Below are 24,432 nucleotides of genomic sequence, written 5' to 3' on the forward strand. Positions count from 1 at the left end.
CATAATAATAAGGTAGCATATTTTTTGTAGAAGTCAGTTAATTCGAAAGCAATATTACAATATTAGAGGCAATTGTATTGTATTGTATTTATTAACATTCCATGGTATTCATACATTGCTTTACAGCTAGAATATTGAACAAGTCAAAAAACTTAATACTATTATAAACTCTTAATTTATAGTCACAGTCTAGATGAAATATATATACAGACGAGATTTACAATATAGTCTACTAATACAACACATAGTTTTAGTATCAATTTCATGAAGTGTTATTGAATGTCATAAATTCACTTACAGAATAGAAGGCGTGAGAAATTAGATACTTCTTTAATTTAGCCCTAAATAATCTTATGTTTTGAGTTTCATTTTTTATATCGATAGGGAGGCTATTAAAAATTTTTACTGCCATATAACGCAATGAGTCAAACATTCAAAATGCCAGAGTGATTGTATAGTGTATAAGCTTATTTAGTGTGAATAAGTATGAAATATTGTTAATAACTTTTTTAATTTTAATTTTACAAAAAAAAAAAGTTTTATACGAAAACTGTTGGAGATAAAGTATACAATATTATGCCTGTGTTCGAAAACAGTTAGTTATTCAGACATATAGAATGTGACAGTAAACTATTTTTTTAAATGGCACCCTATATTAAAATTTCATATTTCGAATCTCCATTTTACATATGAATGCATAGAAACTTTTACCCATTGCTAGAACAAAGATATATATTTTTTGTATAAAAATCTCTCTAGCACTCCCAGAAAGAGTATACACTCATGCTGTGAGGGCATTTCACAAAATTTTAACATAAATATTTCATTAATCAGCAGAATAAAAAATGAAAAAGAAAAACAATATTACAATAATTGGAACGTTATATTTTCTCTTGAAACAATAATTTTAATTGATTTTTTAAATAAGGAACATTAGCAGATTGTATGTCTGGGAATTTAGCTGTTATCTTGTTGTAAAGCCTTCGACCGAAGTTGCTACTGTGATTATAAGCTACAGTTGTGATGCACGCAAAGATCCCTTGTGGTTGACGTGTCTTGGTGATTTCTACTTATGTCCCCTTAAAGTTAATGCAGATTTTTTAAATAAAAAGCTTTGGTATGACAGCCTATGGAGGGCCAAGTTCAAGCAACTGGCTGCTGGCCTCACATTGACATGCTTCAGCAGAGGTGAACTATCATTCAATCAGTATGATAGTACAGCTGGTGCCATCGTTTTTGGCGTGTGTCCTAGATATATAGTACCCAGTTTGTGAGCATGTTGCTAGTGCAGCTGATAATGGTACCTCTTCATATACACGTCACATCAGCCATTTGCCGAACACAGTTGTCAGACTGACTGCGGAAAATATAAAACACTCGCACTTAACGTTCCCATTACTTATTTCACACACCAAAAACGGTGATGTGGTCAGCATGTTGATCTCCCAACAAAATTGAATTTTTCTGCTTTATTGGTCCCCAAATTCAGCATGATGCTAGGCCAACATCAGCCCCATAGATTGTTCGAGATTTCATCAGAAAATGTCTTCCCCTGAGAGGACTCGAACAAGTACTTATTCCATATCACTAGTGCACTTTAGACCACACAGCTACGGCATGGGACAGCCAGTGAATTATTTTCATCGTATTTTTTTCTTTCAAGTTCAGTTCTGGTCCCCCCTCCCCCAAAGAAAACTGTTTTAATATTTTTTGGGGTGCATCTTATACAATGGAAAATTAATATGGTTTTTATGGCTCTGTTTTTTTTTTCTATTCTAAATTTCATTTTTCTATATAAGTTGTAGCAACTTATTATACCTAAGTTAAACTCAAAAGATTCTTGATAACTAGAGGTAACTTATTGGTGTGTTTTATTCTATTACATTTTGCAGTCTGTTATAATTTTACTGTCATAGTAACACTGAATAATTTTAATAACCACAGTATAAGATGTGAAGTTGCGAGAATAATTGATATCTCTTCCAGTATCATTGATATCACAAATATATTTTGAATAGGGCACATTTATCATGTTTTCTACATAATGTCTTCTTTGCCAAGCAACTTCTGAACCACACGGTGTTCAATATTTTAATATAGTTCATATAGGTACTTAATTTATTTCTTCTCTTTTCTGACGTCGTTTTGCTGGTTCTGTCAATAGTTTTATAAAGAATGAACAGCAGTTTCAAAGCGATGACATAATGTTTGGTACATATGGTTCATCAGAAGGAGCGGTTCAGTAAAAAAAAAGTAATAATAGATTGAGTTGAAATTATATCATTATTTCCCCAAAAATAAAATGTTGCCAGGTTAACACAAAAACTTAGTGGCCACAAGTTCCCTCTCTCCCTCAAAAAGGAAAGTTCCTATCTTCTGTCACTTAACTTCCTATCCTACCTACCTTCCTTTCTTTCTTTCTTTTTGTAGGATTGTGGAAGAATTATTTCCATATCATTTAAGAAATAGCACTGAATTACAAAAGCACTTATCATTAAAAAAATTATTTCACTGTAACAGATTACATGCTGTTAAAATGATCCAATTAATATACCTGTGCTTTCTGCTACATAAAATACCAGGAAACAAAGATATTAAGCTTGTAAACGTTAATTACATATCTGTAGTGCTCGGGAAAAGTGGCACAAATCAAAAATGTTAATTTTTACAGAAGAAGGAAAAAACTGTCTTCATACTGGTTTATGTCGATTTGATTTTCTTCTGTATGAATTATTGTAATGGGAGAAATACTTATGTCTCTTTTCCCAAGCGAGCAGATGTTCTGTAAGTTGTCAATAAATTAATAAAAAATGTTTGTGGAAAGTGACATATGCCACTTTTCCCAAGCATTGCAGACATTTATTCTTGGTTGATGGCCTGTTATTAGCAGCTTTTTTTTTCTAATTAAAATCTTTAAATCTAGTCCCAGTAGAAAAATTAACATCAATATTTTATTTCATATAGTTTCTCAGCTGTAAATACAAGTATAGCCAAACTATACCTGAACCACTTCAGTAGAGTACACCAAGAATGCATATTTAAAATACTGATTGACTTTTTTAAGTGTCAGTGAAGGCTGACTGTTATATTTTTATTAATGTGAATAATAAAGAAGATGTTTATTATAACCTAGAGAGAAAATGGCTATATATTACTTTTGAAGAGCGATATTTCTAATTTAATCTTACAAAGTTTCACATTATACAGAATGGATAAAACATGATTACATACTACAAACATAAGTAATCACTATTGTTATAAAGTATGTGTGTTAACATGAGAATAGAGATGGAATTTAATTACTTCTTATATGAGCCGTTCAGAGCAGAAGTGGTGTAAGTCAAAATTGGGTAATGAGGTTTAAAGTAAAAATTCTGTAAAATACAGCGGAAAATAGCAATTAATATGTCCTTCGTGCTATCCACTGACTACTAATAGATTAAATAAACTGAATATTAATTTCTACTTTGCGCTGTATTTTACAGAATGTTTACTTTAACCGTCATTACCCATTTTTGACTTACACCACTTTTGCTGTGAACGGCTCATATGTATTCAGTTAAGAGCTTTCTGTACTTACGTGCGTGGGTGTATGTACTATACATATGTGAATATTTATTGTTTACAATTTTAAATTTAACATTATTACAAATATTTCTATTCAAATGTGTATTATTCTTCTGTCACTCACGATAAAAAACATCACATGAACAATTTATCAATTTTTAAACAACATGAAGTAAATGAGATCACTTATTGTGAAGGAATTATTTTTAATATTAAAAATGGCTACCTTTTCACCACACCTAAGTTTTTTATGAATACAGGAGTGTTTCTTTTATGTTTTGAACCCGTTTTTATCATTCTATCTGAATACTATAATAGTCGTTCTGTCAACTGTCTGAAGACAGGTTTGAACCTCAAAAGTGACACCAATAAGGTATCACTTATGGGCAACTAAGTCAGGAGATAATGGAGTAGAATGGCCGGTTCCTTTTCCCCTGCACTACATACATCACTGACTATACTAAAAGCCAGGTTATGAACCGACTAAACCGGAAGCAACATTCTGTTGCTCTCTTTCTGAGCTCTGTTGCCACATAGTGGCGCGAGATTCAAAGCATGTTCAGCGTTTGTCACCGATATATTTAAAATAACTACTGTCTATAGTTCTCGATAACACTATCCACAATATTAGTAATTAAAATGACTGTTTTTAAGAAAGCACGAGCTAATGACGCTGGTACGAAATACGACTCATAATGCACGTGGTACTGCAAATGAACTGGGAAGTTTGGCTACAATGTCTCCGTGATTCCGTTGCCAGATTTTCGTTAGCAGACGACATTTTCACGCAAGGTCCAATGAAAAGCTCCGTTCTCCTTTTCCCCCTCCAACCCCCCACACTCAACATGTCATCACTGCAGAGGCTACCCCTTAACTCGCACTTTCCTCTCGCCCTCCCAACTACTTCCTGTTTAGTCTGTTCATAACCTGGCTTTTAGTATAGTAACATATTTCGCAATCAGACTTCAGATGTATAACTTACAAACAATTTTTCTTCCTCTGACATATCATCAAGTGGGATGTGTTACCTGATAATAGATGTACATATCAGCCAGAACCTCAATCAGAGGTGATAGTCCTGTAAGCAATGAAATTAACAATCCCTACTTACTATTTGTAATTTAAATTTACTTCTTTTTCTTTTTATTGAAAATTTTTCTGTTTTTAATTTTGTGGATATTGTAAACTGCATTCTTGTTAATTCGCTGTCAATATTTACAGAACCCAAATATTGGAGTGGCCATCATTCAGCAGGAAGAGTGGTACCTGAATCAATGAATAGTATGTTTGTACCACCAGAACAGGTGTTTCAAGATGTTGGTACAGGAAGTTTTGATCAACTGCAGCAACTACCAGATGTTGCTTCATTGTTCAACACCTCTCAAACTAGTGCTGGCAGAGGTTACTTCAAAGTTATCGCAAGTAGCCAATCATCAGAAGAAGGTTTCAGATGTAAAAACTGTGGTAAATTATATCGTTGGAAAAACTCACTGTACACTCATGTGAGATTAGAGTGTGGAAAAGAACCACAATTTCAATGTCCCTATTGTCCTCATCGAGCTAAACTAAAAGGAAATCTTCAGAAACATATGAAATTGAAACATCTTCAGGAGACTGTAAATTAGTTGTGTATGAATGTTTGTTTCTGGTAGTAATTTTTTATTACATTCTTCAAAGGCTGTGTTAGAATAAATTGTCTGACTTCATTTAACTTATTTGTATGGTACTGTTAAGTGTTGTGTGAAATTGGATAGATAATTGTGATTGGTCTCTTTTTTAAAAATAAAATTGATCTTATGAAACATACACTCACATGATCTGTTAGTTACTGCTCCACAGTGGTGGACAAGATAATAATTATTAGCATCAGCCATTAAAATAAAATTGATCTGTATTGTAATGACTGATGCTAATAATATTGTTATCTTGTCCACCACTGTGAAGCAGTGACTAACAGATCATGTGAGTGTACGTTCCATAGTCCTTGAAAAATTGTGTAGTTGTAAGTTTAAGGATATCTCTCCTTATCTTCCACAAGTAAGAACTATGACGACTTCAAACTAGTGCTGTATCTACGCCTACAAATTGCAGACACCCTTAACCATTTGATTAGGCTATTTAGGCATAAAGAAACTGCTTCAGACAACACAAAAAAGCAAAGTGTGTCATAACTTTCATGTGAAAAACACCTAAGATTCGGATTTGAAATTGAATGTCACGAATTTTCCATAATTATTGAACATCAGAAATTCATTACTGATAAAAGTATTTACAGTTGACAACCATTAAAATTGTACTGAAAGTTGTATAACCGTCTCCATTTGTAAGTGTTGAAGCATGAATTTCAAAAACAATATTTCATGCTCATGTTTTATGATCCACGTGTACTACTGTTTAGTTTTTTTTAATGTGATTTCTATTCATATTCGTATATGAAACTCAGAGTAGTAAGATTGCCTGTCAAAACACATGAACAAAATGTTGCAATATTTATCACTGTAAAGATACAGTACTGATTTCTCTCACGAAATTCGATTTCAGAAGTAATATTAGTGTGACTAGCCTCAAAATGATTGGCTCGTCATCCATGTCTCCAAATATTTTACGTAATATGAGGTCAGTTGAAACTATGAATGTGAAAAATATTGTACTGCAAAGTCAGTTGGAGCTACTACTAACCCTATTACCAATTGTAGGTAAGGATCCACAATATACAAGAATGCTTACCGAACATAAAGAATTTTCTTTGCTTTACATCTGTGGTAAATGTAATTTTGGTTGAATGGATTTTTGCTATGTTTGATAGTTCAGACAATATGTGTGTTATGAAAAATGTCATCTTTACTTATTTTATTCAAATAGCTTACTTGATTAAGATTTATGCACTGTGTAAATGTTTAGGATATTATACAGTTAGCAGCAGAGATGAATAAGTTGAACATCAGCAAAAGGATTAATCAATTATCGATTTAATTTAGATATGTAATAGGGCCGAGTTTTTTTGTTATTAGTGATAAACGTGAAATGTGCCAGAGAGATGCACCAAGAAGTAAATGCAGGTTTTGTCATAAATGTGACATGTACGACAGTAAATTTTTCGCGAATTTTCACGAAAATTAGCTGTTTCTGCGAAAAATCTTCATTTAAGCGATGGTCTACAGGACCATTGATGACTGGGTTTTTTTTTGTTTAAAACTGAATTAATACTAGTAAGGCTGATTTACAAAGCATAGAATTATTATTGTTACTATTATTATTATTATTATTATTATTATTATTATTATTATTATTATTATTATTAGCAGTATAATTATTATTAAATAGCTTTATTTCGCTATGAATATTACAAATACAATACCGTGTATAAGATTATTGATAAGATAAACACGAAATTTTCACGAAATTGCTGTCATTTTTAACTGTAATTTTTCAATGGCCTTGGCAATAGTATATTTTTACCATGTTACTTTAATCGTTTATAGTATCTTATGACAGCCGTATTCACATTAGTAGATTTTCAAATTATCATTGGCATTCATGCCCCAAAGTTACACGTAGGCATGGGTTCGAATCACACGTGGACTGATGATCTCCCCCCCCCCCCCCCGAGGGTTTCCCCAATTGTAAGGTGAATGTCAGGTAATCCCATGTCAAATCCTTGAACTCATCTCACTGGATGTCATTTTGGTATCACCAATTCCATCAACACTTTATAACCACATAGTTGATACATCATCATTAAATAACTGGTTGAAAAGGGTTACATGACGATGCTTTTTTGATTAAAAAAAAAAAGTAACGTCTATCTTGAATTATAAAGTAGCATAGATGAGTATTATTTGTTTTGAGATTACGATACAAGTAACATATTTGGGAGAAATGTAATTAGTACCCTGTATGTAACCATAGGTATAAAATGTTTATTTCAACATTCAGATCTGTATTACTTATGCATTTAATAGAAAATAGAAGATATTTGTCTGTTTTGAATTACTTTTGTTATAAACTGGTACACATATATTATTAATTGCTTAATGAGCCAGTTGGTAAACTAGTATTTTTTTTAATTCCTTAGATATGTCATGACTAAGTTTCTATGTCATTAGGAAATTTTAAACTGAACTCATTTTTCCATTAAAGAGTAATAATAAATTATTAAATAATTAATTATGTCATAATAATTTTGTTCATAAACATGTCATGTATCAAACTGTAGCTAAAGGACATAAAAAATAAAAAAATTTTAGATCTGAATGTATATTGATATTATTGATTTTTACCTGCCACAATAAGATGGCAGTGGTGACTTTTTTTTTTACCTTCAATGAAATAATTTTCGAAATTGTATTTAACATGTAATCTGGTTGCTTGACTGTTAAGAAAATAACATGAGCATGTTTGTTTCGTTTTTTTTTTTTTGTAACAACACAATTAGTTTTCTTTGCAATGACTTTGTTCAGTAGTTTATATTTGTTTAATATTTGTCTGGAAAACTGTGTGTGATTTCATAGTTATGTTTATTCTTCTTCCTATGTCTCTCATGCTCATAACTAATTTATTTTGAATTAAATTTAATATATTATATACTACTTAGTATATTAAATTTAGTGTATAATATATTACCTTTCAAATGTGTTACAAAAATTCGTTAATGTGTTCTGTTTTAGATTTTATACGTCATGGGAGATAATTCTTACACATTAACACAAAGCTATCTCTCCCTTCGTTTTTGCACTTTTAATTTTTTGCTAAATTAGAGAAAATATAATTATTGCACATGGAAATTTGTAGTAGTTATGAGACAGTCTGTGTGCGTTCGGACTGATAATATATTCTTTCATAAAACTTTAGTTGGTAGAATATGACTTAAGAGAATAACCATTCTTTAATTTAAGTTTATGAATAACAACTGAAGTTTGTTTGTCATTTTGTCATCCTTATTTTTAAAATGAACAAAGGTGATTAATAATGAATGTTATATTATCTTGGAAAATTTCAGAACCTTGTGATTTATTTTGTTTACACTATACAAGTCCGAAATTTGCAAATCAATAGAGATTGATATAAATAGATTCACGGAACGAATTTTCATACATTAAATTAGGCTGTAAAATTGTTTGATGAAATGCAATATTTGACTATTTTTGTGACATGATAGTGAAATAATATTAATAAAAATCATACAGTCAAAATTCATCCTCTGAGGAAAGAAATAAGACAGAAATTGACATAAGAATACATACTGATGTGCAAAATAGCTGAATAAAGTAAGTGTTTATCGAACATAAATGAAGACATTTTAGAAGATGCATAAAGTTATGTTTATGTTAATGTATATATTATTGTAATAATTACTGAAATTTTAAATGTATGAAAACTATGTATATCCAATGCCTACCCACTTCACTTGCGTGATTCAGATTGTATTAAAACTAATTAATGGTACTGTAATCTATTAAGATATTTTCATTGACTGCCGTACCTGTTTGTTATTGTTATTGGAAGTTACTTTCTTAAACTGTAACTGTGATTAATTCTTAACGTAATTCAATAGTGCATTGTTCGAGATATCAGAAAATTGTGTGAGTATGTATCTGAACGAGATATACTTAGAATATTATTACTTTTGTGTTTTTACAGAAATCGTTCATCGTTCAAGAATACTTAGAGTAGGAAATGTCAGCATTTTTGAACCTCCTGAAGAAAAACTACAGGACACAGCCCGTAATCAGCATGGACAACACCATTGGCAACTGGGAGTTGGAGTGTTTGGCTCTCCACTTCCTCCATTTGATAGAAGTCATTATGAAAAAAACTGTCGACTTCCATTAGAAGGATTTGTTTGCACAAATTGTGGAAAAAGTTATCGTTGGAAGAAATCCCTTTACAACCATATGAAACTAGAGTGTGGCAAAGAGCCCCAATTTCAGTGCCCATATTGTCCCCATCGAGCCAAACTAAATTGGAATTTACAAAAACATATCCGACTGAAACATCCTCAGGATATGATGTAGTTTCTGGATATTTCACCCAAAACCTACATCACGATTCACTACCGTTATGAGAACCTCAGAATCTCAGGATGATACATTGAGTTATTTTCAACACTGAGAGCAAAGTTAAATTCTAATTTACAAAAATATTCAACAGAAATATTCCAACATTATGCATTATGTTATTTGTAAAGGTAATATAAGGTAATATAAATACTTAAGTAATAAAGTTCTAATGGCTTTGCCAGATTACTTGTTTCGATGCTTTAATGTAAAATATGTATTAACAATTGTATTATAAAAATTGTAAAACATACTATTACCATTTATTTGTCAATCCTCTTATTATACATTCATTGTAAAAGTTTTCTTTGTTGAATTAAATGCACATTGCTCTCATTTTAAATCTATTGACTGTTAACCAAATGCTTTTGTCTATCCTAATATTATAGAGGATATCTGTGAGTAAGATGGTCTAGTGTATCCAGTGTAAATTTACATTAGCTTTCATGTCTGCATATGATTATGTGAATGTATAGACTATCTAATTAATTGAGAAACTATATACCTCATTGTATTTACAGGCCTAATACATTGGAGTGATTGCCAAGAAGGAACTAAAGATCTTGAAATTATTGACTCACTTGAACCATTTAATGAAACATGCCGTGGTGTAACAAGATTTGACAGAATTGAAGGAACACGTGACCAAGAAGCTAGTGCAGTGTACACATCATCACAACTTTTAGCTACTAGAGTTAATTTTAATACCTTGCCTAGGACTCTAAATCATGGATTCATTTGCAAGAAGTGTGGTAAATCTTACAATTGGAAACAGTCTCTGAACAATCATATAAGAATGGAATGTGGCAAGGAGCCTCAGTTCAAGTGTCCATATTGTCCACATCGAGCTAAGCTTAAATGGAATTTGCAGAAACATATAAAAATGAGACATTCAGAAAATAGAGCATAAGCTTAGTATATGATATTTTAGTTGTAGAGAGAATAATAATTGTAAGCTCTTGCGGTTCTTTTTCTTTTTCTTTTTTTTTTTTTTGCGAGTTAGATTTTCTGTTATTATTGCACATCTGAGTTTTTTATTATATGAAGTTCAGAAAAATTAATGTAATGCCAAGGTTGTATGCAAATATAATCACCCACACAAAGTCCTTGATTTTGACATAGTGTCTGCTTGCCTGTGCCAGAATATAACAATTTAGAGATATAAACTATTTATTAAATTTCATTTTATATTTTTAGTCATTTTTAATTTTCTTCCCTTCCGTCAGATTGACTACTTTTGCATCCCACAAAATAACAAAAAATAATATATAAATATTTAAAGAAAATAATCTGCCCTCAATGAGGGTGACCATAAAGATCCAGAATAAAAGCATTACAGAATAATTTAGAAAGACAGGAATTGTTTAGTATAAAATTCAGAGAAATGCAAACCCAACACAATCATCAATGACCAAAATATAAATGGTAATGTAATATTTGGATTGAATCTTTAAGAATATCCAACAAAATTTTTTGAATTTCAAAAAATCGGAGTCCGAGTGCTTTTAAAATATCACATGTGAATTTAGGGAGTGTGCTACGTGCACCAAACAAAAGACCAGAAACACTCCACTGACTAGTGGGAATGTTATATTTCTCACTTAGATAAGGGATGCAGGACTCATAAATGGATTTCTTCTCCTCATCAACGTGTTGTGCCTGCAGGGCATCCCTCTCGAACCGGACTATAGGATCAAGGACTAATCCCTTAGATTGAGTCCTGTGGATGGCTACAATATCTGCTCTTCTGTTCGAATCTAAGGATGAAACGCAGTGGATCTTCTCATATACTTCCCATCCACGATGCTTGAGGGCATCACCAATACCGGTCCTGGCCTTATGGTGTCGATTGTTGCGTAGCAGCTCCGTTTTTCGACAGAATCCCAACACGTGACCAAGAGTTTCCGTCTCGTTGCAGCTGGGATGGCGACAGCGGGTTGTGTTGAAACTTCTGCCGGGCATAGATCTAACCGCAAATAGATTGCTGGACATTTTAATTGCATTAATGTATTCTGAAATTGATAAATTTGCTTTTGATGACATCCAGGAATTTGCCTTGGGGCACTCAGAATACAGGATAACACCTTTGCCCTTATAAGGTAATTTACACCATGATTCAAAACTTCTGTTCCGCAAGATCTCCCTCAATTGTCGACAACAGTTTCTAAATTAATATACAGAGAAGGAAGCTTAAATGAAGGTTGGAAACCTCATTAGTACAACAACGTGCAAGATTAAATATTTATAGAATACATCAGGATGGCTAGTTGTAAATAGAAGTGAGATATGGGCAGTTCTAAAAGGAAATTAAAAAAAAAAATACTTCAAGCAACAGAAATAAAGTTCATTATTAAAACTGCCAGTTTCACCACAAAATATAGGAACTAGAAAATTTTAGACTGACAGTTGAACCTGTTTCAAAATGTATACAGAAATTATGGGGTGATTTGGAAGAAACATGTTTCAGGAATGGCATCAAATGAAATCTCAAAAGTATTTTTTTTTGTACTTCAACATTATAGACAGCCTTCATCATTAATGAAAATCGTGCATAATATGCTACATTATTGTAACAGAGCTGTAAAATATTACCATGCCAACTAAAACGTCATGATTTATATTATGACGGTATAACATGTGTCATAAAGTTTGCCATGCTATAATACTTAATACGTCATTGTTGTCATAGCAACCTCTTTCTTCATAGACTGTGATATCTAACTACCCATCATTACAAATCTGATGCTATTTCTTTATTGTTTCATAATGCTGTTGTACAAAAAAATAACATATGAAACACGTTTATAATGTTATACAGTTATTTCTGTCGACAAAATTAGGAAGCTCACTTCACTTGTTCGATTCATTCTATCATTATGAACTTGTTTTATAATATACCATTAAAATGTCAACTGTACCGTAATGAATTGATCATGGGCAAGATAGAGTGAAATGGTAACACGCTACATGACCTGACACAAAAAAGAGAATTGTTTTGTTGTTGTTATCATCAACAACAACAAAATCATAATAATCATCATCATCATCATCACTGGTATCTGAAGGTGCATGAAGAGAGTATTTTTAAAATCTCTGGATCAGCAAGACAGAAGAGGTTCAAAAATATAATATTGTAATGAAGAAGTCTGCATAATTCTATGACTGAACTTCAAATACACTTGAAGAAAATAAAAATGAAAAGTCACATGGATTCAGATAGCTTACCTAGTATTAACTTATAAGTAACGAAACATGCTTCAACTACATTATTAAATAAGCTATTGGCACTCATGAATACATGCTGTGTATATCCTTAAGAATTAAATATGGCATCTGTGTGTCCAATTTTTAAAAAGGGGATCATACTCTCAAAACTATTGCGACAGAAGTCTGTTGTACATAGCCTATCTATATATTCTATTCCAAAATAATAAAATGGATGAGACTAATTTCAGAAACTATTTTATCTTTGTTAAACACGATTTCAGAAAATGACGATCTTGTGTTTATGTAATCTTTTTGAAATAGCACAGTTAATTGAAAATATTCAAAATAACCCAATAGTTTAAATGCTTGCTTTTTGTCAATAGAAGCTTTTTAAAACTCCAGAAAGCATCTCTATTTTATGATTACTACTAAAATCAGAAAAACAAAGCTTGAAAACTGACTGAAAAAAATCAGGGAATGAAGCAAGAATACTTTTTCACTAACATCGGCTGGTATCCGACTCCACACCACACTACTGCTCTCTCCTTCCAAGCTTCACCAAGTTCCGCACTAGCTATACTACACATATTTCCAGTTGTTTTGATTCACCTATGCTTTTTACTTTTGTACTCACCAAGTCATACATTTGAGGCTGATGAATTTGAAGATAAACTTCAAAATAGAAGCAATATATTTCATAATACTTTTTTGTGATGATCACGTCGTCATTGTTGATAATGAATAACTTTAAGAGAAGTGGCTCTTGAACTAAATTGTGCAACTGAGTTATCTAATTTAAAGATGCCACAAAGTAGATGTAACAGCTGTCAAAGAAATTTATCTAATTCCAGCAGGAAAACGAGTTCGTAAGACAACACTTCTAAATAAGTAACAATTTCCCCCCCCCCTCCATATTATATGAGAAGTTTAGGAACAATTGAGATAGATGAGATTTCTGATGAATTGCATGATACAGGCTCTTGGACAAGAAGAGGAATGAAGATATATGGAATGACTGTAATATCTGCAGTGTCAGTGTAGTTTTATTTAAACATATAGGTATAACTGGAAGGGTCATATATTGAGGATGCTGGGCAAAGATATATATATATATATATATATCCAATATTCTATGTATGGACGTAACATTTGCAGTACTAGTGATGACTGTATTAAAAAATACAGTAATAACTGGATTGATTATATACTGAGCATTCTGGGTAACAGACATTTGGCATCACGATCTACTAGTTCATAAATTACAAAGAATAGGCTACTAAGAAGGAAATGAAGGAAACAGTTCTGTGCAGACAAATTGAGTTTGGTGAGGTCTAACCCTTCAGACTGATTACTACTACCATACATTGGTACTTCGGACAAAGCTACTGTGTATAGATAAAGTGTTGATGTTCTGAGTAAGACTAGACAAGCCATATTTTGACCAAAAAATCCTAGTTTTTTTCTGTAAAAAACGAATCAGATTGTAAAACTTATTTAAAGCAATGTACAGTAAATGTAATTTTATTTATTTATTTATCTATTTATTTATTTATTTTCCCATTTCCAAAAAGATTTTGATTCAATGTAATTGATTGACTGTCTTAGGAGCTACAACATGATTAATATTTAATGCAGTGAGAAACTGATTTCTCCCTCTTCTGGCTCCAGTATCACCATCTTCGGCGTATTGACATGTGCTGTTTCTGCAATCCCCGATTCATATTATCTTTCAAATAAATACTATTATTAAATTATTATTTGAAAAATACAGTGCTTGATTACTACTAAAACAACCTTCTCTTGGGTACAGGCAAAATCCTCTATGTTGCAACACATAAATAAGGCTCTGCAGCAGCAACCAATATGTGAAATTTAATTCTGATTTGCCGAATCGAACTTTAAACTGGAATTCTTGAAACCCAATATTTTATCCTTGGCCTAAATGTTCTCCTCTGCCTACATATGAATACTTCTTCACTCTTACTACTTGAAGATGATATCATATTACAGTAAATAAGTTCTTTCTACAATTTCAAGAAAGTTTACCAAGCATAAAAGATTGGTAGAAAAAATTTTATGCAACAATTCATTGGTAAACAAATGAAATTGTTATTAATTACTAGTGCTTATCACTTGTGACAAATTTACCAATACAGATTTATGCAACAAAAGTGACTAGTTTTTTACCTAATTTCTAATTTACTTAATTATGGCTTTTAGAGAACTCGGAGGTTCATTGCCACCCTAACATAAGCCCGCTATCTGTCCCTATCCTGAGCAAGATTAATCCAGTCTCTACCATCATACCCAACCTCCTTCAAATCCATTTTAATATTATCCTCCCATAATTTATAATTTTTCGCTAGTAAATATGGTAATTTCAGCTTCATGCAACAGACCCCTGGACTCACATTACAAAATGAGTGCTGCTTCTAGTCCTCATGGGGGAAGAAATTTTCTTATGAAATTTCGGCCAGTGTATGGGACTAGTACTCACATAGCATTGTAATGAATTTATAAAACTATGGTAGGTAGAAAAATACAGTTCCATGAACAGGCTATAATAGCTGGGGTGATAATCATGATAAATACATGATACCCCTGTAATGGTTGATGATCATTCATCTTCACTGAGGCACGTGGATGTGAAACCAGCAGTTGTACCATCGTCCTTGGCCCTGTGTATGCTGTCACGCCCTGGGATATACCATATAAGCACAGTATATAATAGAGAAACAGCAGTTCTACATTCTAGCTTTTCCTTGACTCATATGATGTCGTAGACTTGCTATTGGTGATATGCTACACCACGAACTATTACTGTAAAATATTAATACTAAATATAAACTGTTCAAATATTATCACCGAATTTATTTAAAAGGAGATGCTGAAATTGTATGCATTCTTGTTCCAAACATTTTTCGCACTTGTTTAAGAAGTGCTGATTTTCTGTTGAGAAATGGAGACTGTGCTTTCCCAGATGCTATTTCTCAATTCCTTCACACTATGTGGGTTGTTTTGTACACTTTGTCTTTTACAGTTCTCCAGAGATTAAAGTCACAAGGAGTTAGGTTGGGAGATGGAGATGAAGCCAAGCCCTGTCCAAAAACAGAAGAATATTAGGGTCAATTTCGCCATTATGCACTCTGTTTAATAGCTTCTCACAAAATTCAGACCTGATATAACCTCGGCAGTTGTGAGCGCCATTAAATAAAACATATCATTTAACGTAATTAATGAAAGTGACAGAATTATTAAGTACCGGTGCCATATTGATTTATTACAATGACTGAAACTTATAAACAGTGTTTTAAATTGAGCATTGTAAGGAGAAATATGAAAGGTGGAAAATTTGTGATGTTAAACAATCGAGGGAATGTGAATCACTTTATTAAAAATGAGTGTAGAAGAAGACTTGTTTATTGTTGTGTAAGATGTAAAAGGAGCACATTTGTTAGTCCATTAATATCCATGGTTGTATTTCTAAGCAGTAAGAAATACATGGTGTTCGGAAAGTCACTGTGCACTTCCACTTTGAGCTTATGACAGACATTGCAAGTGATGTTCACGAGCATCAATACAGGCTTGAACATTTTTATTTTATTTTCAAATGTTTTCCCCAGTTGTTGTGAAATGCTCCAATACATGTGGTTATTGCAGCTTACAGTTAATTAAGATTGCATGGACAGTCTTGAGACGGTGCACATTTTGCTGCTTGCCATAGATAAATGTCTTGTGATGACAGGTCTGGGGAACGTGTAGGCCATAGATTTTTAGAGATGCATTCTCCAGAAATTTCAGTTAAAAGTTGTAAAGATCTGTCAGCTGTGAGTGCAGTTGCATTGTCTTCTGTGCATATTTGATTTCATTTTCTTCAAATTGGCCAATGAAATTGTACAGAATGTCAGAAGTCAGAGCACTAATGTTCATCTTTTTCCTCTGATTTAAGAGTATTCAAATATAGCACTGAGACACAAGATGCCCATTGTGCATCCTGTAATCTGGAAATCAACTGCTGGATTTAATTTCCTGAAATTCCTCAGAAGATGTAAATGTTTCCCGAGATAACAATGCCTGATTTGGCTTTAACCTGGGCAATCCAGCAAAATTTGAGGTGATGACTCAACCTCCATCCCACATTTCCTACAAGTTGGGTTACCACTAAGGCCCAAAATATGAAGGTGCTTATTTAGATGGCAATGTCAAAAGCCCAGTAATCCATCTTAGAATTCTTCTTTCCAAGGCAAGCAGTTCTTTAGTTGAGTCAGGTTTGATTCTCCAATAAGAAGTTTAGCTTCTCTCATAGCTGTTGCAGATCTCCAGGCTCCTAGTATTCATAAGGCTCTTATTTAAAGGCTGTTTGATTATACACTTAGAGATGCCAACACAAGGTTCTGGGCCATAGCATTGTAACGAAGTTGTATTGTATTGTATTGTATTTATTAACTTCCATGGTATTCATACATTGCTTTACAGCTAGAATATGGAACAAGTCAAAAAACTTAATACTATTATAAAGTCTTAATTTATAGTCACAGTCTAGATGAAATATATATACAGACGAGATTTACAATATAGTCTACTAGTACAACACATAGTTTTAGTATCAATTTCATGAAGTGTTATTGAATGTCATGAATTCACTTACAGAATAGAAGGCGTGAGAAATTAGGTACTTCTTTAATTTGGCCCTAAATAATCTTATGTTTTGAGTTCCATTTTTTGTATCGATAGGGAGGCTATTAAAAATTTTTACTGCCATATAACGCACTCCTTTCTGATAGCACGATAGACTTGCCGATGGAGTATGAAAGTCATTTTTTTGACGTGTATTTATGCTATGAACTGTTGAATTAGTTACAAAGTTTTCACGATTACACATTACACATTACACATTATCGATTTTTAAGCCAAGAAATTTGTCGTTGTTTCTAATAGGGATCTGTTGTTAATTATTGCGCTAGAAATTTGCGAGGTTGAATTTGCACAGGATTTAAATTGAATTATGTTAGTTTTGTTACAATTTAATACCAATTTATTGACTGAGAACCAGTCACATATTTTGAAGAGAATTTCCTCTGTTGAAGTTCTCTGTACTTGGCCAGTAAGTAGGTCGGCTTGTTCATTACCATACACTCCACTGTGGCCAGGGACCCAGATGATTTGTACTTTATATTTTCTGGATAAAGTTCCAATAATCTCCCTCTCATTCTTCCCTAGCAGGAATAATACAAACAGGAGGATTTACATGTTGAGCAGGAATCATATTATCCTGTCTCATATTAACAACAGGATTGATATTCGTTGCCATTGTCCAAATACAACACTGTCATGATCAGCTGCTTTCAGTTCTTGTACTTTGCATGGGAAGAGTTTTAATTCTTTTCGAATGATTTTATACATTATACAAATCTGGCTTTCAGGTAGTAGCTCCCTGTAAAGCAGGTTTGAATAATTTCAAGGAAAAATTGTTCCGGGGCCGGGTATCGATCCCGGGACCCTACGAATGTATTATACAAATCTGGCTTTCAGAAACAGAAAGCCACAATTTAAGTCACACAGTATTTGTGTGCACTCATAGTTGAGTTCTGGCGTCTTGTCAGCTCATGTGAGTTGTGTGGATAAAAAAGGAAAAATTTTGACGGTGTTGTGTATAGTTCCTGGGTAGCTCAGTCGGAAGAGCGTTCGCGTGCTAAGCGAAGGGTCCCGGGATCGATACCCGGCCCCAGTACAATTTTTCCTTGAAATTATTCAAACTTTATACATTGTTGCAAGGTTGATACCGTATGGTGTGTTAATTTACATATTAATTTTGAAGGACTCGGCATCATTGTCAGAAATATTTTAAATTTTGTCCTCGGTCAGTTTAGGTGGTTTCCCATTCTGTTTGCAGTCCTTCACTGAGCCTGTTTAAGAAAATTTATCGATAAGTTCATGAACTGCATTATGATGTTTCCGCAAATTTGTCAGAAAATTTCTGCTGCACTAATTCTGTATGCCTATCACCTTCCTAAAACATTTATTCAACATGTTTTTCTCAGGAAAGAACCATAGCATCTACCGATAAAATGCAGAAACTGTGACAATTATTGTTGAAACTAGAGTTGCCAATTGATGGAGTAGAAAATAATCAATATAATTTTATTGAGGAATCAGTGTAGTCGTGATTTTGGAATTATAGGAGCTGTAAAAAAAAAAGTTTTTCTGCCTGGGTCATACTAGTGCACAGTCACTTTCCGAATGTTCTACAAAAGTTGTAAAAGAAAAGATAGAACGTGTAAGAAGAGTTTATGGTTGCATACATAGTATGAAATGTAAAAATACAAAGCAAACTTGTTTTTACTTTTTTTTTCATTCTGTTACAGAATGGTCACTCTTTGGAAACATAATATTGGTTTAAAGATGTAATATGTTACATGTACTAAGAACATAATGAAAATATATGAAGAAATGTTTAATTGTTTGTGCTTTTGATAAACATATACCTTATAGTATCCCAGAGAAGAGGGAAGAAGGAAATTCAGAGGTGTAATGCTCTCACTGATTTGATTGAAAGTTGAATTTATTAGAAATTGTACGTGTATGTGTGAAGGGGCGGAAGAAATGTATTAAAGTTCTAAAATCACGTCTTATTTTTAGAAAAGGAATATATCTACAGTAACTTTCATTCATCATAATTCCATATGTATATTTTCTATAGTCACAAAAAATCATGTTCCATTCAAATTTCCCTTATTTTAACATATCATATAAATCATAAGGTAGGAAAATTGGACAGGTGAAACTGCATAATATGCAAGAACAACTTGAACCTTTTTATGTGAATTTCTGCATTGACCCATTAACAACATCCAATCTGATATCACTTTGTTGCCATGTTCTTTCCAACATGTCTGTTGTTACTGTAGCAATGTAGTAATCACATCACAAATATGGGTTTGCAAGTTGGGAGATCAAACACATTAGATGCCTATACATTACCTTTATAGAGCCTCACAAAAAGAAATCCAGGAGAGTAATATTGGATAATTATGATGGCTATGGAATGAGTCCATTGCATCCGATACACTGGCCTGGAAATGCATCATTGAGAGATTCTCAAATCTACAGGATGGGACGCAAGAATACGTTAGGCTGCAGATCAACTACATGAACTCTTTCAGAATGTCAGTGTATAATAAAGTGTCAGTTTCTGCTTTACAGAAAAATGACACAATAATCCTGTTATTCTCAGCCAATAGTGATGTTAACTTTTGGACTACTTTGAATGTGTTCATGTTGGTAGTATGAGGAATGTTCGGATTTGGGGCTCACAAAATCCACATTTCAGAAACTTTGTGTTTTATGCTTTGATATACTGAAACTCGGGAGATTTGAATGGAACTGGGTGTATATATAAAATATGGGTATGAATTATTCCTGACCTTATTTTAGAGTGCTAATTTCACAATATTATTTATTTGTTAATAAAATACTGTTATTTTTATTTATAATTAAAAATACGAGAGATGTAGTAAGAAAGCAGGTTCATAATACATGTCTTATTGATTAGCATAGATTTCATCAAACAATAAAATTTAAGAAAATAATAAAAGGAAAAGTCCTAGTTACTAATATCAGCCCAGTTTAAATGAAACAATTGAGATGAGAATTAAATACATTATGTATTTAAGTTAAGGATTTTTATAGAGTTGTAATGCGAGGACTTGAAAATGAAGTTTTACTAATTAAATATAATTAGTTCAGAAAATTGATTAGCAGAAAATATATGGATTTGTATTTATAATCACTGATATTTTACAGGGATGAAATCATGGAATACATATAATCCATTAGAAGAACAGTGTCTTGGATCTATCAGTACTTTTGAACCTTTTGAACAACTATTTCAACTTAATCAAGAACAACAGACACCAGTTTCTCAAGAATTACGTTTTTCATATCCAATGATTGGCAAGACTAACTTCAAACCAAATGACCGGCCAAATTCTGGATATGAATGTGAAACTTGTGGCAAAGTTTATCGTTGGAAAGAGTCTTTGTACAATCATAAGAAATTGGAATGTGGCAAGGAACCTCAGTTTCAGTGTCCATTTTGTCCACATCGAGCAAAATTGAATTGGAATCTTCAGAAACATATTCGCCTGAAGCATCCATAACCTAAGAAAAAGTTTATTAATAATTGTAAGCTTGTTTTTCCTAATATGTAGGTAGTATTTTCAGTATTTGGTTGTTTTTCTACAGTTCATTCCTTTTTATTTTATCTATTTTAGTCGTATTTACATTTCTTACAATGTGATACTACAGGCACAATGTTGTATATTAAATTATATTTATAAAAAAGTAATGTACTTGCTCTGTTGTCTTGAAAATATGTCTGCATTTCTACTTGTGCTCTGCTGTCTATAAGATTAAATTTACTTTGCTAATTAGAATTTAAATTTTGATGACTATAATTATTTTTGACTAACCTGTTTTCTGTGTATCCTTCTTGTTTTCTAAAAGTTTTTTTTTTTTTAATGTAGCAAAGTTATTCAACGATTTTTTATGTTAGTTAAAACATTAACCCTACTGAACTAAAAAGATTTTCAATGCTGTATGATACAGTATATCCACTGTTCCCAATTATTTTTCTTCAAAGACCACATAGTTTTTATTTGTGTTTTGACACAAGGCAGAGAGCAGAAATGAGCATTTAACACTCAGTTGCTTGAGAAAAAAGTTTCTGTTTTGGGTTAATTACAGTATTGAAAATGTTTTTCATGGTATCTAATATTTATTAATATTTACTTACTTACTGGCTTTTAAGGAACCCGGAGGTTCATTGCCGCCATCACATAAGCCCACCGTTGGTCCCTATCCTGAGCAAGATTAATCCATTCTCTATCATCATATCCCACCTCCCTCAAATCCATTTTAATATTATCTTCCCATCTACGTCTCGGCCTCCCTAAAGGTCTTTTTCCCTCCGGCCTCCCAACTAATACTCTATATGCATTTCTGGATTCACCCATACGTGCTACATGCCCTGCCCATCTCAAACGTCTGGATTTAATGTTCCTAATTATGTCAGGTGAAGAATACAATGCGTGCAGTTCTGTGTTGTGTAACTTTCTCCATTCTCTTGTAACTTCACCCCTCTTAGCCCCAAATATTTTCCTAAGCACCTTATTCTCAAACACCCTTAACCTCTGTTCCTCTCTCAAAGTGAGAGTCCAAGTTTCACAACCATAAGAACAACCAGTAATATAACTGTTTTATAAATTCTAACTTTCAGATTTTTCGACAGCAGACTGCATGATAAAAGTTTCTCAACCGAATAATAATAATAGGCATTTCTCATCCTAATTGGTGATTATCGTTTCCTTCCCCATAATACAACAAATTATCTCCTATTTGTGTTATGCCATTCCCATCTAACCTAACCTCCTGTATTCCTACAAAGTCTATTCTATATCTAGCTAGTTCTTTTGCTACTAATGTTACCCCTCCTGTTCTATATAGACTTGTAACATTCCAAGTACCAAATCTCAAAACCTTATTCCTTTGCTGTGGTCGTGCCAGAGAATCAGTCCCATTCCGAGGCTTATTTGAAGGATTTGTAACAAGCTGTTTTTTACGATGATGGGTTGTTAGCCCTTCGCCCAACCCCCAAGCTGGAGGACCACCCCTCATCGGCTGTCCGTGACTGCTTATTCAATATATTCGTAGCTACCCTCCATATCTGGAGGCCGTCTGAGGATGCGCCATGCCGTGGTGATAGTAACTTATATTTCTAATAACTTCGCTAGCAAATATTTTTACATCTGTTTCATATTTCATTGAATCCGGAATGTTTTGATGATAGAAATAAGTGATTTTATCTATGTTGGGATTGTAAGAGATTAGTGGACAATCTAAAAGTTCCTTGAAAGTGATTGACAATATATTTCTGTAATTTATTATTCATGCCAGAGAAGCTTCATTCACACCAGTAAGCTGATGGAAATGTTTAGAAAACATACAGTAGATCTATCTTGCAACTTTGAAAATTATTCACATATTTGTCCAAAAATAAATAATGTTGAAATTACTTTTAAGTTCTTCTGAATCAAATATTCAAATTGTAAGCTATCTTGGTTTATCTCAGGTAATGTTGCTTGTAATCCATCAGAAATATTTTTATCTAACAAGTCATTTGTGTCGCTAAATATTTTAGGGAAATTATCGAAGATTTTCCGTCTAATTTCGTATTTCGGAAAGAAACTTTCACCTTGTTTCGCATAGCTACCGTATTTCATTCGATGGATTAAGTTTCTCTTTTCTGTTCAATAATCTTTGCCTTTCTGGCCAGAACTAACCATTTGACAGACCATATACGTTCCCCATGCTGCCTTTTAGGAATCATTGTTGTACATAATCCATTTGAGACCTGACTTTATGTTTGGATATAATATAGTTTTATTAGCTGTAAGTTTACTGTATGTTTGTTAATTTAATATTTTCAGCTGCATAGTCTGTTTACCATTGGCGAAATAATTGATCTTTCTTTTATTATTTATTTACTAATTTGATATTACTTTGAAATATTTCTGGCTATATAGAACCCAAGTTTCATTCTCAAAAAGGAACTTGGGTGTGTGTATGCGTGTTCATATACCAAAAGGACTAGATGTCTCTAATTTTGTTTCCTGGTGGTGATTGATGATGGAGAAGAAGAAGCAGAAATAGAAGAAGATGACTGTGGTGATTAAAGATGACAACAGTGGTTGTGGTAGTGTTGATGATACTTTAAACTGTAGAGTTTATTTAATATTGGATTGTTTATAATTATAAGAAAATAGAATGGGATAATCAACTTAGTATTTGGTGATGAAGTCACAAGTGGAAGTTCTGAATAGAGAAAATCGTAGCCTATTTGGAAATATGAGTATAATTCAAAGCCGGAAATGTTATCACAAGGATTGAAGCTCAGGTCTTTATATTGTTACCACACATCTTGTTACTTTAATATTTGATGTCAAGTCCACCGAGTTAGCTCTGTGATAGCATATGTTTCCAGACTAGCCGGCTGGGGTTTGATTCCCGTTGGGGTCAAGAGATTTTCATGTAAAATTTTTACCTCGGGACTAGGAGAGGTGGCAGTGTACAACTTTTAATCACTACACTGTGCACAATATGCTTGGGTTAAATCCCAAATCTCTCCACAGTGCATATGAAGAGAAGGTATATTTGATAGTGATTCGTCCGTTGGATGGGGACGTTAAGCCTGGTGGCTATTCAACAGGAGTAGACTATGTGGCAGCTCCGGTTTTCCCCATCTCTTTTCATCTTCATCACCCATTCCCTACATTACACTTACACGAACATTCGCCCTAGTATATGACATAACTCTCCATAGATACATATCATGCACAGCGCAGCCTGCCAAAGTGGTGTGCAACTTGAAAATCGGTCACAGTTGTGCCATCTATCCTTAGTATGCAGAACCCAAATTATGAAAGTGAAGTGGGTAGGCATTAGATACACACATATTTAATGTGATCTTTTCTTTGAGCCAGTAATGTATAATATATACACATGGTATTTTTTTTTGGTAGACTGTGTCGTCAGTTGGTACTTT

The 24,432-nt window shown here is 32.9% G+C and overlaps 1 protein-coding gene across 36 annotated transcripts in view; it reads left to right on the forward strand.

The window, feature by feature from the left end:
- Positions 1 to 24,432, forward strand: part of LOC138713728 (longitudinals lacking protein, isoforms H/M/V-like) — a 614,547-nt gene that overhangs the window by 166,209 nt on the left and 423,906 nt on the right. Inside the window, exon 5 of one of the 36 annotated variants that reach the window (XM_069846062.1) lies at positions 9,208 to 9,970. The exons of 34 other annotated variants lie outside the window; for them this stretch is intronic. In XM_069846062.1, coding sequence (XP_069702163.1) covers positions 9,208 to 9,581 — 374 coding nt within the window. In that variant the 3' untranslated portion in view covers positions 9,582 to 9,970. Of the gene's footprint in view, positions 1 to 4,788; positions 5,208 to 9,207; positions 9,971 to 24,432 lie in introns of those variants that run through there. One more of the 36 variants, XM_069846055.1, reaches the window with a different exon arrangement.

Source organism: Periplaneta americana, chromosome 14, assembly GCF_040183065.1.
Source record: "Periplaneta americana isolate PAMFEO1 chromosome 14, P.americana_PAMFEO1_priV1, whole genome shotgun sequence".
Lineage (NCBI taxonomy): Eukaryota > Metazoa > Arthropoda > Insecta > Blattodea > Blattidae > Periplaneta > Periplaneta americana.